Genomic DNA, 17,308 nt, shown 5'->3' with positions numbered 1-17,308 from the left:
CTGGAGCTCTGCAGATCAATATTATATATTATGCCCTGGTGACCTCTGTCTTGCCACGCCCCTGGGAAATACAACAACATATTTCAAAGTTGAACATCAAGTGCTGCCTACACAGAATGAGGTGCTATTCCAGCATTAGCATTAGCTTCTGTCTCAGTGTGGCGCTTGAACATGGACTTCTGTGAGTTTGCATCTGTGTTTCCACATTTCCCACTGAGTCAGATGCTCCATATGCTGCTGTTACAAAACCACAGCAAACACAGCATAATTCAGAGGTGCTGACCAATCAGATGCTTGGAGAGAGAAGGTGATCAACCAATGACGCGCTGACCGATTAGTCGACCCTTCTTCGTCCCCCACAGACTGCTTTCAGCTCAAGCTAATGTGAGATGGAGGATCAAATCAAGAGTTTAAAGTCTTGTCAAAATAGAGGATTGTTTGTTGATGACACTCTCTTTCACAGCCTGAGCTGGTGTTTCCTGTCAGAGAGAAGTGGTTCCCTTCTGTCCTCAGTCCTCAGCTCTCCGTCCTCTCATCTGACATACCTGAACCTGAGCCACAATCGGTACCTAAAGGATCCAGGAGTGGAGCTGCTGTCTGCTGGACTGAAGAGCCCACACTGTCACCTGGAGACTCTCAGGTCAGAACACATCAGCTCCTCTCTTCAGCTCTGCTCCACAACTGGACAGTTCTGCTCTCACGATTCTCTGAAACGCTGTTCCTCCTTCACCACAGTCTGTCAGGGTGTAGGGTCTCAGAGAGAGGCTGTGCTTCTCTGGCCTCAGCTCTGACCTCTAACCCCTCCCATCTGAGAGAGCTGGACCTGAGCTTCAACCATCCAGGAGGACCAGGACTGAAGCTGCTGTCTGCTGGACTGGAGAGTCCAGACTGGAGGCTGGAGACTCTCAGGTATGGACAGAGCAGCAGAACTGACAGAGGGGATGTGGCTGTGTGATGCTGCTCAGACTACTCATCTGAACTGAGCACATTAATCCAAACACATGACATGTTCTCCTGCTGGACACCAGTGGAAGCACCCAGGAGACAGTAGAGACTGAGCTGCAGTTTAGAGATCAATCTTTGTTGTCATCCACTTAGCAATAGAACAGAAACATCTGAAGTCACATGGATCTGCTCTCATCCTTCTGACTCTTTCTTCCTCCAGGCTGGATCACTGTGGACCACAGAGGTTAACATCTGGTTGGAACATGTGTAAGTCTGTATGCTATTGCTTCATGAGAGCTCCTCGACTCTGTCAGCTTCTAGTGGAGCAGCTGTGATGTTAGTGACGTTATGTGACCCTTGGATCTGCTGCTGGAACTTGTCTTCATCAAGTCCAGGTCACTGCCCAGAACACTACTCACCAACGTGGTGTCCAGCAGCAGCTAGTGAGGATCCTCTATGCAGATCTAGAAGCAGCACTGTGGACTTTCCTCATCATCCAATATTGATTCACTCACTCTCTTCAGTCTTTGACTCCAGAGTCTCAGGAGTTCTGAGCATCACCATGTTCCCTAAACTAGACTGGTGTTAGCGACAGGCTAGCTTAGCTCCTGACGTCACATGGAGACACTTGTGTCTTTCACATGGGACATCAGCTGCTCCAGATTATTCTGGGATGTTCCAGTCCTCCTGGTTCTCCTCTTGAGGTGGGACCAGTCTCAGATGACTGTTGACCCGACACAGTTTGGACCTGTGGGCTCACGATCTCCACTGTAGCTCATGTTGACCAACAGAGTTCTTCCACCATCACCACATGTGTCTTCTTCTCTCAGACTTCCGTCCACTCTCACTGGACCCAGACACAGCTCACCGACGCCTCCTGCTGTCCAACAACAACAACATGGTGGAGCTAGTGACGGAGGATCAGGAGTATCTGGACCATCCCGACAGGTTTGAGCGGTGTCCTCAGGTGATGAGCAGAGATGCTGTGACTGGTCCCTGTTACTGGGAGGTGGAGTGGAGAGGAAGAGTTTCTGTGGCTGTGATTCTCAGGAGAGACGGAAAGAAAGAAGATGAGTCTGAGTTTGGACAGAACCGTTATTCCTGGAGTCTGAGCTGTGATGATGCTGGATATAAATTCTGTCACAATAAGAGAGAAACTGTCATCGAGAGCTCAGAAGTCTCTCACAGAGTTGCAGTGTTGCTGAACGCACCTGCTGGATTTTTGGAAGTCTACAGAGTCTCCTCTGGAGTGCGGACTCACCTTCGTACCTTCATCACCTCCACTGAACCTCTGTACCTGGGATTTGGACTCAGAGAGGCTCCTGGTTCCTCAGTATGTGTGTGTGTGTGACCCGGGTGTGTGAGTGTGTTGCTCCAACAAACTGGGGACGCTGGTTCAAATTCCCATCCAAACTGCTGACCGTGAGGAATGAAATCAAATATTTCCTGCCACTGTAAATGGATCTTTGTCTTTTACCTCCAAGATTCCCCATTAAAATGATTGGATAATTCGATTTTTGTGTTTATTCTTTGTGTGTATTATGTCTCAATATACGGAGATGATACTGTGTTTCAACTGTGCCGTTTATTCAGATGGTTACTGTCACACACTGCTTGACGGTAATAACCATATACACATTTGCCCCTCCCTTTCCATGGGAACAAACAGTGTAAAGTACAAAATAACAGCACTTAACACAAATAAGCAAAGCAAATCGTTGTCCTCACGCAGCTGGGTAAACCAGTTTACCACTGGAGAGACAGGCTGCACAGTCTCAGGCAATTTGTCACGTTTTTCACCCGTTGTTTGGGATAAAGACATTCCACGAGTACCTTTATGGGAACAAATTCACCATTGTGACAAATTATGAACCATTATTGTCACTTTTCAATGAGTTGAAAGCAGTTCCACAGAAGGCTTCTCCCAGAATCCAGAGATGGGCAGTTCCACTTCAAGCCTATGAGTGTGCCATAGTATACAAAGACGGGAAACACCACAGTAATGCTGATGCATGAAGTCGCTTACCTTTGCCTGAAAGCCTGCGGTAGTCACAGCAGAGGGAAGAGTTCTCATGCTAGGAAGTTCGGACATCACGCTGGTGACTGAGCAGCAGCAGACGGTGTTGGAGTGAAGAAGCCAGGTGACGGTGTATGTGTATATGTGAGTCTGAAGCTGAAAGTGCCTGAGTATACGTAGAAGTTGATATTAAAATCTCTCCGTTCAAGACAAGAGTTGCCTGAGTTACTTCACTGTGTAAATCTTGCATGAATTGGTGGCAAAAAAAGATGCAGATCAGTGACCAAAATCAAATCATTTTCTGAAATTCTCATCCAAATCCAAATTGATTTTGAATGCAGACAATCCAACCTTGTCGGACTCACGATCTCCTTGGGGCTACAGTGCTACTTCCACCTGCTGCCCGCTTCTTATAATTGCACTCGGGAAATTGAACTCAAGATAAAATATGTGTTGTGATATTGGATAAAAACATCATGACAGCGAGGATGGCAATGAGTGGCCTGGTTGAGCGCTGTCTAGTCCGATCACACCACGCGTATCCAGACCGTTCCCTCAATATTACTTTTCAGTCACCAGTGTAACGTCATTCATCAGTCCGTAGACCAAAGGTGTAGCTGTATGACACGCAGTCGTTCTACTGAGGACCCCTCATCCATACACAGGTGACCTGCACGCTGCCTGTCCTGGATGGAAATTCCTTTTGAGCATTTGACGGAGAAAAGCACAGAATAATTAACTGAAACTGGAGTGAATATGGCGACGCACATGCCGCTTATAGGGGCAGTTGAGAGGAGAAATTGCAGTTCATTGCTTCCACTGCAGGACACTTGAGGGGACTGGTGGTTCTTAGTTGTGATCGCAACATCGCCATCTCCTGGAGGAAAGAAGAAGGTCGAGCTGTTCCTCCTGTCTCCCAACAATCCTCCTCAAAGATATCAACTAGATTTGAAGCAACTGAGAGAAAGCAAAGAAAAAACAAGGAAAATTCACATGACAGGCTCAAATGAAAATATGAGAATGTCCAATATGAATGAGTTCTGAAATAATTTGCTGCTGAAACAATCGTAAAAAGCAGCTATGATCCGCTGAACAGAAGTGAAAGTACTTCAAGCATTTAAAGAATTTAGGTGTGGCCAGCGAAGACAACTTCCTCTTTAGAAAGTTCAGTCTTGAAAGTTCAATATTGTTTTTGAAAGGTGAGCGAAGAGCTGAGGTGAGTTCATACATGGATGCTTGATTTGTTCTGCGCTTGTGTTTATAGAGGCTTCATTGTCTGACAGACGCTGCTGAGGTTGTTGAATTCTCTCCAGATTTAAAACTACATTATGCAGTTTGATAGAATCTGGCCTGGTTTTCTTGTCTGTCTGGTTCTGGTGCTGGAGTTGAATAAAAACAGGCCCAAATTATTGATATTTCAAACATTATTGTTATAGTTTCCATAATAATTGTGGCTTTCTCTGTTACCTGATTAATGCCATACTTTGCTCCATTTTGGGAAATATTTGTTTTATGTCAATGACTGACGTATTTGCGCAGCTCTCAACCAAATGTAATAATGGCGCAGGACTTTATTTGTCAGGACTTTATTTGGTTTCGTTGTCCCTCTGGTTCATACAGTCAGTACGATCAGCAGGTTTCACCTGTCGAGGAAAAGGTTGAAAAGTTGTTTGACGGGCCAAATGAGGCGTAGATTGGAGGCTTGTGTCGAGCCAATATGAGCGTGTAAAGAAGTGCAGTGAGATTGGGAGGAGCTCATGAAGATATCACTTGTTAGTTATTACAGTCAAGGTCAGTCAAGTATTCAGGACACTAAGGTGCTGAAATGTTATTGTTCAGTGAAGACTGATGCAGGATTGTGCTCTCTCTCTCTCTCTCTCTCTCTCTCAGTATCACTGCTGGTTGAGTGGACAGAGTTCACTGTTGTGACCCACAAAAAACTTATGCACCGCATCTTGTTTTGATGTCAGTGTTGCAACAGTCAGGTATTTTGTTTCATGGAAATTGATACTGAGTAACTTGTTTTGGTTTCAGCAGTAGTTGGGGAATTGCTTTATAAAGTCAAAGAAGTTCTGATGAGTCGTTGCAGTGTTTTACTGTGCTCACCCACCAGTTTTAAGCTATTCCCAATTCCCTGTCTGAGGAGCATGAAAGGACTCCATATTAAAATGGTCAGGTGGATGGAGGCAGTCTCAGTGACGCAAACATGGAACTGTTGAAGATTGAATATTGATGTGAAAATGAAAGAGATTTTAAACTTGAAAAGACAAGCTACGCGAGTGAAAGCCGATGACCAGGCGACACACACACAGACGCACGTCTGAGGTGAACGACAAACACAAACAACACCTGAGTTAATCTTTCACAGGACACAGCCCCTCGCTCACTGGGCGAGGTCCCTCCATCAGAGTGAGGATCAGAAGGAGCTGGAAGCTTCATCTGCAAACATGGACACAAGTCTTCAGACCAGCGGAGCGATGCTCACAGGTCAGCCACTTTCTAACACAACAGAATGTAGCTCAAATGGTCGAGAGGTCGGCTTGTGATTGTGAGGTTGCAGGTTTGATCCCAGCATCCTGGCATGTTTGCGTCGCAGCCTACTGCCGTCAGTGTGTGAATGGGTGACTCAGCGAAAAGCACTTGGGTTGCTGGATGAGGATAGAAAGCGCTGTGTAAGGTTGAGCTGAGACTGAGGTCAGTGAGGTCACAGAGAAGAACCAGTGGCTCTGATGAGCAGCAGGTTCTTCCATCCACCATCAGACCTCACAATGCTGACCTCCATGTCTCCTTTCTTCTCTCATGACTTTGTTCTGCTGCTCTGAACCTGATGAATGAAGTTCTGTTGTTGACAAGAACCACCAGTGATGATGCTGTTGTGTTTGTGTGAAGGTGTGGAAAGAGAGGAGGAAGCTCCTCCCTCTAAAGTCCCTCTGGGTGAGGACCATGGCAGCCAGACCAGAGCTCAGAGGTGAGAAGATCAAGAAGATCAATTCTTCTGTCAGAGCTACAAATACCATTTTCACACAGCAACTTCTGTGTTCAGCTCAGAGCCACTCACATCAGAAGCTGCTGGACGAGGACACAGACCTGGACCTGCTCCCAGCTGTGTGTCTCTGAAGAGTGATTGGTCTATGGATAGACCTGTTGGCTTCAGTAGTGTACAGAACGATCAGAGGAGGAGCAAGTGAGTGGCAGACCAGGCACAAGACTGAGGGGGCATCTGGTGATCAGATGGTGAATCATAGATTGGAGTGTTCATCAGAGTTGTGTCTCCATCAGGCTTAATCGGGAGAAACCAGAAGATCCTGAACTCAGCTGTGTGTCTCTGAAGAGTGGCGCATCGAAGAATCTTAACATTTATTTCAAAGGTGGACAAGGGCCTTCAGGAGAGAGGTGAGGGTTTCTGTCCCTCTCCACTCATGTGATTGCTGGGTCTGTACAAAGGTCTCTGAGGCACCTTCTGCTTGGACTGAAGCCCTCAGATGTTCAGCAGCTTCACCTCAGTTGATATTTCAGCATGGACAACAATAATAGAGCTAATAGCTGCTGCTGTCAGACAGACAGCTGCTGCTGGACTCAGAAAGAATTCCACACCTTCGTGCCCAATATAAACTTTACTACTGATACTTTATGAACTTTACTGCACTGCATCATTCATCTGTTGGTGAAGAAGGGTTTGAGTTGTTGCATCAAGCAGCAGAATTCTAAACAACCTCCTACGTTCTTATCCTCCAAGTCTTCTGGAAGCATTTTTATGAGATCAGATGAGACTGTCTTTATTCTTCCCACTATCTGGAAATGCTGGTTGTTATGGCAGGTTCTGATGTTTATTCAACTGGAGTCAAAAGTGCTGCTCCACGACGAGGAAACTGCACATTCAAGAGAAGAAGCAGTGAACTGAACTGATGAAACATGAGTTCACGTCTGTTTACTCCGGTTTCCATGAATCTGGAACTAGATTGTTCTGTTTCACCTCTGAAAGTAGAGCTGATTTACTGCCTGGTGTTCTTCACAGAGAGGAGCAGCAGGTCTCAGATGTTCTCAGTCTCCAGTGTGTCCAGCAGCATCAGACAGATCTGGACTCCACACTTCAGGTGTGTTCAAGTGTTAGCTCCTCCTGCTAACTACAACAGATGCTAACTCTCCAGTCAGGATTCTGGTCACCTCTGAAGGTCAGCAGGGTTTCTCTCACATGATCAGGTCACATGTTTATGTTGCAGCTCCTTGAGGAGACTGTCATGACCCTGGTGAAGAAGGAAGTGAGGAGAGTCCAAAGGTTCCTCAGTCCAGATGATCCCAAATACCAGAATGATGAGGAAGAGGTGAAGGTGAAGTGTGATGAGGAGCAGATGAGGAGCAGCAGAGAAGCTTTCCTGGACTTCATCATGAAGCTCCTGAGGAGCATGGAGGAGGAGGAGCTTGCTGGTCGTGTGTGGAGCAGTAAGAGGATTTGAACCTTCAACCTGCTGAATGTGAAGCCTTTTTTCTAAAGGTCCATTTGAGCTGAAATACTTGGAGCTGATGAGAAGAATGAACTGAAGCTTGAGCAGCGTCACCTTCCAGAATCCTCTGATCATGTGACTTCTCTGTTCATTCAGGAAGTCGTGCTGGAGCGTGTGCAGGACGACTGAAGAGGAGCCTGCAGAAGAAGTTCCACAGTGTGTTTGAGGGAGTGGCTAAAGCAGGAAACTCCGCCCCTCTGAATCAGATCTACACAGAGCTCTACATCACTGAGGGGGGCACAGACCAGGTCAACCAGGAGCACGAGGTCCGACAGATCGAAGCAGTGACCAGGAAGCAGAGCAGAACAGAAACTACAATTAGACAGGAAGACCTCTTTAAAGCCTCAGCTGAGAGAGAGGGACCATTCAGGAGCCTGCTGACAAAGGGCGTGGCTGGCATTGGGAAGACCCTCCTGACACAGAAGCTGACTCTGGACTGGGCTGAAGACAAAGCCCACCAGAACTTCCAGCTCATGTTTCCTTTCACCTTCAGAGAGTTGAACCTGCTGAAAGAGAAGCAGTTGAGTTTGGTGGAACTTGTTCATCGCTTCTTTCCTGAAATCAAAGAATCAGGACTCAGCAGCTTTAATGGAGTCCAGGTTCTGTTCATCTTGGACGGTCTGGACGAGTGTCGACTTCCTCTGGACTTCAACAGTCGGGTCCTGACAGAAGCTACAGAGTCCACCTCAGTAGACGTCCTGCTGACCAACCTCATCAGGGGGAAGCTGCTTCCCTCAGCTCACCTCTGGATCACCACACGACCTGCAGCAGCCAATCAGATCCCTCCTGAGTGTGTGGACATGGTGACCGAGGTCAGAGGGTTCACTGACCTCCAGAAGGAGGAGTACTTCAGGAAGAGGTTCAGAGATAAGGAGCAGACCACCATCATCTCTCACATCAGGAGCTCACGAAGCCTCTACATCATGTGTCACATCCCCATCTTCTGCTGGATCACTGCCACAGTTCTGGAGGACATGTTGAAGAGCAGAGAGACCAGAGAGCTGCCAAAGTCCCTGACTGAGATGTACATCCACTTCCTGGTGGTTCAGGCCAAAGTTGAGAAGCTCAAGTACCATGGAGGAGCTGGGACAGACCCAGTTTGGGATCCTGAGAGCAGGAAGATGACTGAGTCTCTGGGAAAACTGGCTTTTGAGCAGCTGCGGAGAGGAAATTTGATCTTCTATGAATCAGACCTTACAGAGTGTGGCATCGACATCACAGCTGCTGCAGTTTACTCAGGAGTCTTCACACAGATCTTCAGAGAGGAGAGAGGACTGTACCAGGACAAGGTCTTCTGCTTCATCCACCTCAGTCTTCAGGAGTTTCTGGCTGCTCTTTATGTCCACCTCAAGTTTTTCAACTCTGGAGTCAATCTACTCGATTCACAACAAACATCTGTACTGACAAGAATCTTAAGACACAAACATCACATGAAACAGTTCTACCAGAGAGCAATAAATGAAGCTGTCGAAAGTCCAAATGGACATCTGGACTTGTTCCTGCGCTTCCTTCTGGGTCTTTCTCTGCAAAGCAGCCAGAGTCTCCTCCCAGGTTTATTGACACAGACAGGAAGTAGCTCCTGGAGCCATCAGCACACAGCAGAGCTCATCAAGGAGAAGATAAGTGAGAAAGTGTCTCCAGAGAGAATCATCAATCTGTTCCACTGTCTGAGTGAAGTGAAGGACACTTCTCTCGTGGAGCAGGTCCAACAGCAGCTGAGGTCAGGACGTCTCTCCACAGCTCAACTGTCTCCTGCGCAGTGGTCCACCCTGGCCTTCATCTTACTGTCCTCAGAGGAAGATTTGGAGGTGTTTGACCTGAAGAAATACTCTGGTTCAGACAAGGTTCTTGAGAGGCTCCTGCCTGTGGTCCAAGCTTCAAAACAAGTTCTGTAAGTGGATGAAACACTGAAACATCTCTGATGATGTGAACGGAACATGAAGGTTTGATTTCCTTGTTCTTTTTATTCAGACTGAGAGACTGTCAGCTGTCACACAGAAGTGGTTCCATTCTGTCCTCAGTCCTCAGCTCTCCGTCCTCTCGTCTGACACAACTGGACCTGAGCTACAACTACAAGCTGGACGATCCAGGAGTGGAGCTGCTGTCTGCTGGACTGAAGAGTCCACACTGTCACCTGGAGACTCTCAGGTCAGAACACGTCATGTGTCCAGCTTCAGAGCTGAAATGTGAAAGTCAGTGGTGGGGACAAAAAAACAACTTAACAAAAACAAAAAATAAACTAAACCCTGAGCTGGATGAGATTGTGAAGCAGAAGAAATGTATTTCCATCCCATGTTCCAGCAAACACACAGCAGCATCTTCCATCTCCATGTGATTTCAGGGATCAAAAGGAGCAGAGAGAAGAAAGAGTCTGGTCATATCTGTCCCTTTTTAATGAGCCTTTTCTTTCCCCACTCAGAGTCACTTGGCGACCTGTTCTTAGTGTAAACTACTGCTATGTTAGTAGGATAGTATTGATGTGATCCAGTGGTGGAGGTGGGAGGTGTTCAGTTCATCAACTAGTTTGATGAACTAACAGCAGCAGTGGAGTAACTGAGCGAAATGACCTGCCAGCCAACTCCATCATGACCTTGATCTTTCATTCATAGTTGTGCCCATCAATGGCTCTGATAATGGTGACCCTGTGATGTCCTGATGCTGCTGTTGAGTTTGACTCCATGTCTTCTCCTGAATATCAGTAACTACAATGCAAATCAGACTGACATGACGTGACACTCGTGTCTTGTCTTTTCAACTGATGAAGATCAGACTGGCCAGTAGATTGGGTGACTTGACTTGCTCAAAAAGAAATGACTTGGGACTTGCACATGTGTGACTTGGTCCCATGATGTTGGTGTCAGCTGTCACACGTGGAGGTGAGATGATGGTTACCATGGGAACGGGCCAGATGTGAACACTGGTCCAGATGAATCAAAAGCTGCTGCTGTTGTAATGCTAACACTCAACTGCAGAGCTAACGCTATGGTTGCATCACTCAACACTTCAACACTGGGACAATGGAGGACGACATCTGATGATGACAAAGTCACTAGTCTGAAGTCCTCTGTCTCGAGTGTCCAGCATTCTCACTGCCAACAGTCACAGACTCAGCCACACGGGGGCGCTGCAGTACAGTGATTCCAGGAAGCTGACTGAATGATTTTTGAATCCTTGTTTATGTTCCACAAATCCAGCATCATTCACTGACGTCACAATAGTTTATGCGGAAGTCTGCTCTTCTACAGAAGCTTTTCCTGCTCTATATTAGAGAGGGAGCTGACGATAAAGTCTCCTTGTGGACGACAACACCCCCAATATTTTGTTGCTTTTTTATCATGTTTGTGTTTTTGTCTTCATGTTTCTTTTGTCTCAAGTTGATCCTGACTGATGTAAAAGTGCTTCAAATATTCCAACAATCATGTGATGATAATCTTCTGAATGGAAAGAGTTCACTGTGTCCTCAAATAATGAGTTGAAAGTCTTGTCAAAACAGAGGATTGAAAAAGTCTTGTTCATGACACTTGTCTCTTTCACAGCCTGAGCAGGTGTCAGCTGTCAGAGAGAAGTGGTTCCCTTCTGTCCTCAGTCCTCAGCTCTCCGTCCTCTCGTCTGACACAACTGGACCTGAGCTACAACTACGACCTGGAGGATCCAGGAGTGGAGCTGCTGTGTGCTGGACTGAAGAGTCCACACTGTCACCTGGAGACTCTCAGGTCAGAACATGTGTCCAGCTTCAGAGCTGAAATGTGAAAGTCAGAGGTGAAGACTCCAGCTTCAGAGAGTCACAGTTTTCTCATCGGGTTGCTCTTCAACGCAGCAGCTGATTCTCAGTAGCATCAGTCTTCAGCAGGTTCCTCCTGCACTGAGGTTCTAAAATAGCAGATTCTGGAGCTCAACTGCTGCTGCTTCACGGCTCCAACAGTGGAAGCAAAGTGACAGTGCTTTGGAGCGTCTGGGTTCATTGTCTTTGCCCACACTGCACTACTATGAAGACAAGCCCGTCTGTAGCTGATGCTCTGTAGACCAACAACTCTGGTGACATTGATACTGGAGCTCTGCAGATCAATATTATATATTATGCCCTGGTGACCTCTGTCTTGCCACGGCCCAGGAAATACAACAACATATTTCAAAGTTGAACATCAAGTGCTGCCTACACAGAATGAGGTGCTATTCCAGCATTAGCATTAGCTTCTGTCTCAGTGTGGCGCTTGAACATGGACTTCTGTGAGTTTGCATCTGTGTTTCCACATTTCCCACTGAGTCAGATGCTCCATGTGCTGCTGCTAGAAAAGCACAGCAACTTGTGCTGGAGCACCATTCAGAGGTGCTGACCAATCAGGTGGCTGAAGAGAGAAGGTGATCGACCAATGACACGCTGACTGTTAAGTCAGAACCTTTCCTATTGGTCGACCCTCCTTTGTCCCCCACACTCACCTCCACTGCTTTCAGCTCAAGTTAGAGAGTTTAATGTCTTGTCAAAATAAAGGATTTGAAAAGTCTCGGTTGTTGATGACACTCATCTCTTTTACAGCCTGAGCTGGTGTTTGCTGTCAGAGAGAAGTGGTTCCCTTCTGTCCTCAGTCCTCAGCTCTCCGTCCTCTCGTCTGACACAACTGGACCTGAGCTACAACTACGACCTAAAGGATCCAGGAGTGGAGCTGCTATCTGCTGGACTGAAGAGTCCACACTGTCACCTGGAGACTCTCAGGTCAGAACACATCAGCTCCTCTCTTCAGTTCTGCTCCACAACTGGACGGTTCTGATCTAATGATTCTCTGAAACACTGTTCCTCCGTCACCACAGTCTGTCAGGGTGTAGGGTCTCAGAGAGAGGCTGTGCTTCTCTGGCCTCAGCTCTGACCTCTAACCCCTCCCATCTGAGAGAGCTGGACCTGAGCTTCAACCATCCAGGAGGACCAGGACTGAAGCTGCTGTGTGCTGGACTGGAGAGTCCAGACTGGAGGCTGGAGACTCTCAGGTATGGACAGAGTCGCAGAGCTCACTGACTGAGCTCCAAAGAGCTGAAGAAACTGAACATGTGATCCAGAAGCAGACAGAGAGGATGTGGGTGTGTGACGCTGTTCAGACTACTCATCTGAACTGAGCACATGAATCCAAACACATGACATGTTCTCCTGCTGGACACCAGTGGAAGCACCCAGGAGACAGTAGAGACTGAGCTGCTGTTTAGAGATCAATCTTTGTTGTCATCCACTTAGCAATTGTCCTGAAACATCTGAAGTCCCATGGATCTGCTCTCATCCTTCTGAATCTTTCTTCCTCCAGGCTGGATCACTGTGGACCACAGAGGTTAACATCTGGACTGGAGAGATGTAAGTCTGTGTCTTGTTGCTTCATGAGAGCTCCTCGACTCTGTCAGCTTCTAGTGGAGCAGCTGTGATGTTAGTGACGTCATGTGACCCTTGGATATGCTGCTGGAACTTGTCTTCATCAAGTCCAGGTCACTTCCCAGAACACGGCTCACCAACGTGGTGTCCAGCTACAGCTAGTGAGGAGCCTCCGTGCAGATCTAGAAGCAGCACTGTGGACTTTCCTCATCATCCAATATTGATTCATTCACTCTCTTCAGTTCTGTTGACCCGACACAGTTTGGACCTGTGGGCTCACGATCTCCACTGTAGCTCATGTTGACCAACAGTCTGTTCTTCCTCCATCATCACCACGTGTGTCTTCTTCTCTCAGACTTCTGTCCACTCTCACTGGACCCAGACACAGCTCACCGACGCCTCCTTCTGTCCAACAACAACAACATGGTGGAGCTAGTGACCGAGGATCAGGAGTATCTGGACCATCCCGACAGGTTTGAGCGGTGTCCTCAGGTGATGAGCAGAGATGCTGTGACTGGTCCCTGTTACTGGGAGGTGGAGTGGAGAGGAAGAGTTTCTGTGGCTGTGACTCTCAGGAGAGGCGGAAGGAAAGAAGACCAGTCTGAGTTTGGACAGAACCGTTATTCCTGGAGTCTGAGCTGCTCTGATGATGCTGGATATAAATTCTGTCACAATAAGAGAGAAACTGCCATCAAGAGCTCAGAAGTCTCTCACAGAGTTGCAGTGTTGCTGAATGCAACTGCTGGAGTTTTGGAAGTCTACAGAGTCTCCTCTGGAGTCAGGACCCCCCTCTACACCTTATTCACCTCCACTGAACCTTTGCACCTGGGATTTGGACTCAGAGAGGCTCCTGGTTCTGGTTCCTCAGTGCGTGTGTGTGACCTGAGTGTGTGAATGTGTTCAAATCCCCATCCAAACTGCTGAAAGTGAGGAATGAATCTGTTTCTGAAACAAACATGTTCTACGACAGAAAAGAACAAAAGAATGTGAGATGTTTGAAGAAGAGAAACTTTCTCTTTCATCACTCTCCTTTCTCCTGTGAACGTCTTCATGTTCTGCTGAGTGGTATCTTTCTGCTCCTTCTATCATCACTGTGTTCAGTCACTGAAAGACTCCTCCAAGTCTCCATCCTCACGTGAAGAAGACTTCAGCACATTCTCAAACCCGTCTGTCCTTCTTCTTCCCTGTGGACAGATCACATGACAACAATCTTCATCCATGAACTCTTGAACTGTCGGTCGACCTTTAGTGAAGAGTTCAGATCAACTTTGAAATATCTGATTGAATGACAACATTTGTGGAGCCACAAAAAGCATTTGTATTTGTTTGTGTCAAAATATTGCAGCCATTTTGAAACAGAAAAAAAATCATATTTGAGATTGGGTCAAATTCTAAAGGTGTCTGAAAACATTTTATGCCACTGTAAATGAACAGAAAATCTAGATTCCCCTCATGATCTTTGTCTTTTCCCACCAAGATTCCCCACTGAAGTGATTAGAATGGTATCAGTGAGGAAGCGTGCAGCTGAGCTCCTCTCAGTAGATCAGCAACTGTCACTAGAGGAATAATAGTCGAAGCTCACCATCATGGAAAATGACATGTACTGTACCACAGAGGACTCTCCGCAGGCCATTTGAATTCCTCCTATCGTGTCCCTGTTTCTGGTTGGAAAGGTTACGGCCGTGGTGTGACAGAGTGTGGTGTGACAGAGTCACAGTAATCAGGAAGCTTAAAGGTACGTTCACACCGAACGTGCCTTTTTAGTCACAGTAGCGTCGTCAGTAGCTGGTAGCTTGCTCAGGTCGTGATTAGTTGCCACCTACCCGGTTCGAACACGTCGGCAAAGTCGCCGGGGGGCGTGGTCTAAGGTTGTGAATTGTGGATTTAAAGATGGCGGAGCTTGGTCACGTACAAGCTGTAGCGGCGCTTTATCTTTTCGAAAAAAAGGAAAAAACAACATCTGTGGGTACATGATGTCCTCCGAAATCGCTCGCAATTCGCCGAGTTTCACCACCTCCTCCAGGAGCTTCGGCTGGATGACGAGCGGTTCCAGCGGTACTTTCGGCTGAACCCATCCAGTTCGACGACCTGTTGTCCCGGATCGGTGCTCGGATTTCCCATCAGGACACCAACAATCCCCGCGGCTGAATGGCTGTCCATTTGCCTCGTCAATGTGTAATGTTATGAAGTGCATCGCATGCGCCGACCTTCCTGCGGGGGAACGGCGGAGGAGGGAGGCCCTCCGCTCGTGGTTCGGTGGCCTGGTCGAGAAGGCTAAGCCGCCCAAGCCCAAGGCGCGCCAGCCCACGACCAAAGGTAAGGGCAAGCGGCCAAAGATGAAGTCCTGGGACGAGTATGATGAGAGCGCCAAGGTCCGGGTATTCGTGGAGGAGGACCCGGAGCTTCTGTTTGCCTACGTCCCCGCGCCGGCTCAGGACTTGGCCCTGTAGGAAGGCCCGAGTGGGAAACGTCTCCACCACCGAGACGTTTCCCACTCGACGATATGCCAGAGCTCATCGCGTCGGCGATGGAGAGGCTGGGATTAAAACCCCCGCAGGACCCACATCCTCCTGAGGAAGAAGACTTGTCTTGCTCGGTGCACGAGCTCAAATCCAAGCCAAAGAGGAGGCCGTCGACCACGTGCCTGAAGATTCCGTCGTTGTGGGGATTCTTAAAGAAGGACATGGAGGCCCCAGCGAACGTCAAGACTCCAGCCGATGCATACGAACCGTATGCAAAGGTGGACGGAGTCGACTGGAGGAAAGGCCTCCCTCCGCTGGGCGACCCGCTGGCCTTGTGCCTGGCGCCAATCCTTCACCGAGGGCAACAAGGAAGCAGGTCATCCCGGACGAGCATTCTCGCTATACTTATGCCCTGGTCGACAGGGTATACAATTGTGCGACGCAGGTCACGGCGTTGGCCAACAATATGTCTCTTTTGGCCTGCTCCATGGACAGGATGCTCTACGGCAAAGAGGACCTGACCCCAGAGGAGCTACACGAGGCCCAAGTGTCCATGGCCACCTTCTTACGGATGGCACAGGCCTTCATCAAGGCCGGAGGCAAGCGCTGTTACAAATGGCAGCGTGGAACATGTGGCTTGGCCTTTCGGGACTGGGGAACAAAGAGAGACGCGTCCTCGCTGGTGTCCCCAATTCTGAGGACTCGCTGTTTGGTGAGGGAATTACTGAACACGTGGAGAAGCTGGAGAGTTCACGCAAGACGGCGGGCTCGCTGTCGAGCATGCTGCGCATGGGCTCGGAGAGGAAGCAGCCTCCTTAGAAACAAACAGAACACTCCAGAACACTACCAGAGAGCAAGAAATGGAGCTGTAGAAAGGTCCAAGCTTCAAAGGCAGGTTTCTTTTGTTTTGTGATTTGTAAATTCTGGGTTGTCTCTGATATTCCTTTTCTTGTTAGTTCATTATTGACTTAGTCTTTCACGTATTTTGTTTCTTTGTTTCTCTGACCCGGTCTGCCATTGACACTCTTCTTGTAGCAGCTGGGGCCTGGATGGTGTAGGTGACCTGGTGGCGGTTCCTTTTATCGTGTGCTGTGCTGTCGGGGACACGTTTGCATGTTTGTGCAGCTTGGATGCGTTTTTCGGGTTCATCAGTTTGTTGTGTGGTTGGACCCGCTGTCTTAGAGGGTGTCCCCCATCCTGGTGCGCCCCAGCTCCACTACAGTCTTGTTACTTTTATTTTTGATTCTTGGATTTTAGAATTATTTGTATTATTAAAGTATCTATATTTATTAACATGCAACTGGAACCCTGTCTCATGTCTCCCGAGTAAGCGGACCTGCGTGTCCTTAGTTATTAATCTGAAATTCCCAAGGTGCCGTTGTTGGACTCGTAATTTGGGCTATATTTCATATACTGTACATTTGGACGCCGACCACCGTAGGGCGCCACAAATACAACAATTGATACATTCACACAGGCTACCCACGTGGTATTGAACGTTTCTATATTTGCTGCAGACAACGGATGACTCTCTTTGCGAAACTCTTACCTTAAGCAGACATACAATCACTCACAAACAATTTACTTTCATGAGATGAGGAGCGTTTACCCCTCGCTTTTACTGCTCACCTGTGGAGCACACGGAACGACACGAGTCAGTTTTGCTCACTCAGTTGTTAACTGAGCTACGCATGCGTCACTCATGTGCCTCACGGCGCATGTGCACCACCTCCTGGATAAATAATAATCCAACTGTTTCTCACAAAACAGAAAACATATTGTGTTAGTTCAAAAAATAGGGGGTGAATGTTTTTTTTTTTTTTTTAACTAATCAGGTTATTTTCTAACCCACAACAGAATACTGAAGAACGTTTTCTATGAATCATTTCTTATATATCTTGTTTCTACAACATCATGAAATATGTTTCATCCAAATGTTACTACACGAGAAATCTAACTTTATGAAACCATATGCAATATCAAATGAAATGTATGAACATTTTTGCCAGTCTAACTCATCATGTTATGTAGG

The 17,308-nt window shown here is 47.5% G+C and overlaps 1 protein-coding gene across 3 annotated transcripts in view; it reads left to right on the top strand.

Annotated features, from left to right (window-relative positions):
- LOC128765515 (NACHT, LRR and PYD domains-containing protein 3-like) overlaps positions 1 to 16,520 on the top strand; it is a 36,272-nt gene extending 19,752 nt beyond the window's left edge. Inside the window, exons 1-14 of one of the 3 annotated variants that reach the window (XM_053876185.1) lie at positions 4,119 to 4,178; positions 5,331 to 5,449; positions 5,852 to 5,930; positions 6,006 to 6,146; positions 6,242 to 6,355; positions 6,978 to 7,056; positions 7,183 to 7,402; positions 7,561 to 9,355; positions 9,436 to 9,612; positions 11,001 to 11,177; positions 11,999 to 12,175; positions 12,271 to 12,444; positions 12,753 to 12,799; positions 13,170 to 16,520. In XM_053876185.1, the coding sequence (XP_053732160.1) occupies positions 5,410 to 5,449; positions 5,852 to 5,930; positions 6,006 to 6,146; positions 6,242 to 6,355; positions 6,978 to 7,056; positions 7,183 to 7,402; positions 7,561 to 9,355; positions 9,436 to 9,612; positions 11,001 to 11,177; positions 11,999 to 12,175; positions 12,271 to 12,444; positions 12,753 to 12,799; positions 13,170 to 13,708 (3,759 nt within the window). In that variant the 5' untranslated portion in view covers positions 4,119 to 4,178; positions 5,331 to 5,409 and the 3' untranslated portion in view covers positions 13,709 to 16,520. Of the gene's footprint in view, positions 1 to 4,118; positions 4,179 to 5,330; positions 5,450 to 5,851; positions 5,931 to 6,005; positions 6,147 to 6,224; positions 6,356 to 6,977; positions 7,057 to 7,182; positions 7,403 to 7,560; positions 9,356 to 9,435; positions 9,613 to 11,000; positions 11,178 to 11,998; positions 12,176 to 12,270; positions 12,445 to 12,752; positions 12,800 to 13,169 lie in introns of those variants that run through there. The other 2 variants (XM_053876186.1, XM_053876183.1) reach the window with 2 other exon arrangements.
- Positions 16,521 to 17,308: the final 788 nt, after the last annotated feature.

Source organism: Synchiropus splendidus, chromosome 10 (genome assembly GCF_027744825.2).
Source record: "Synchiropus splendidus isolate RoL2022-P1 chromosome 10, RoL_Sspl_1.0, whole genome shotgun sequence".
In the NCBI taxonomy this organism is placed as follows: Eukaryota; Metazoa; Chordata; class Actinopteri; order Syngnathiformes; family Callionymidae; genus Synchiropus; species Synchiropus splendidus.
This window is presented reverse-complemented; position numbering and strand designations above follow the sequence as displayed.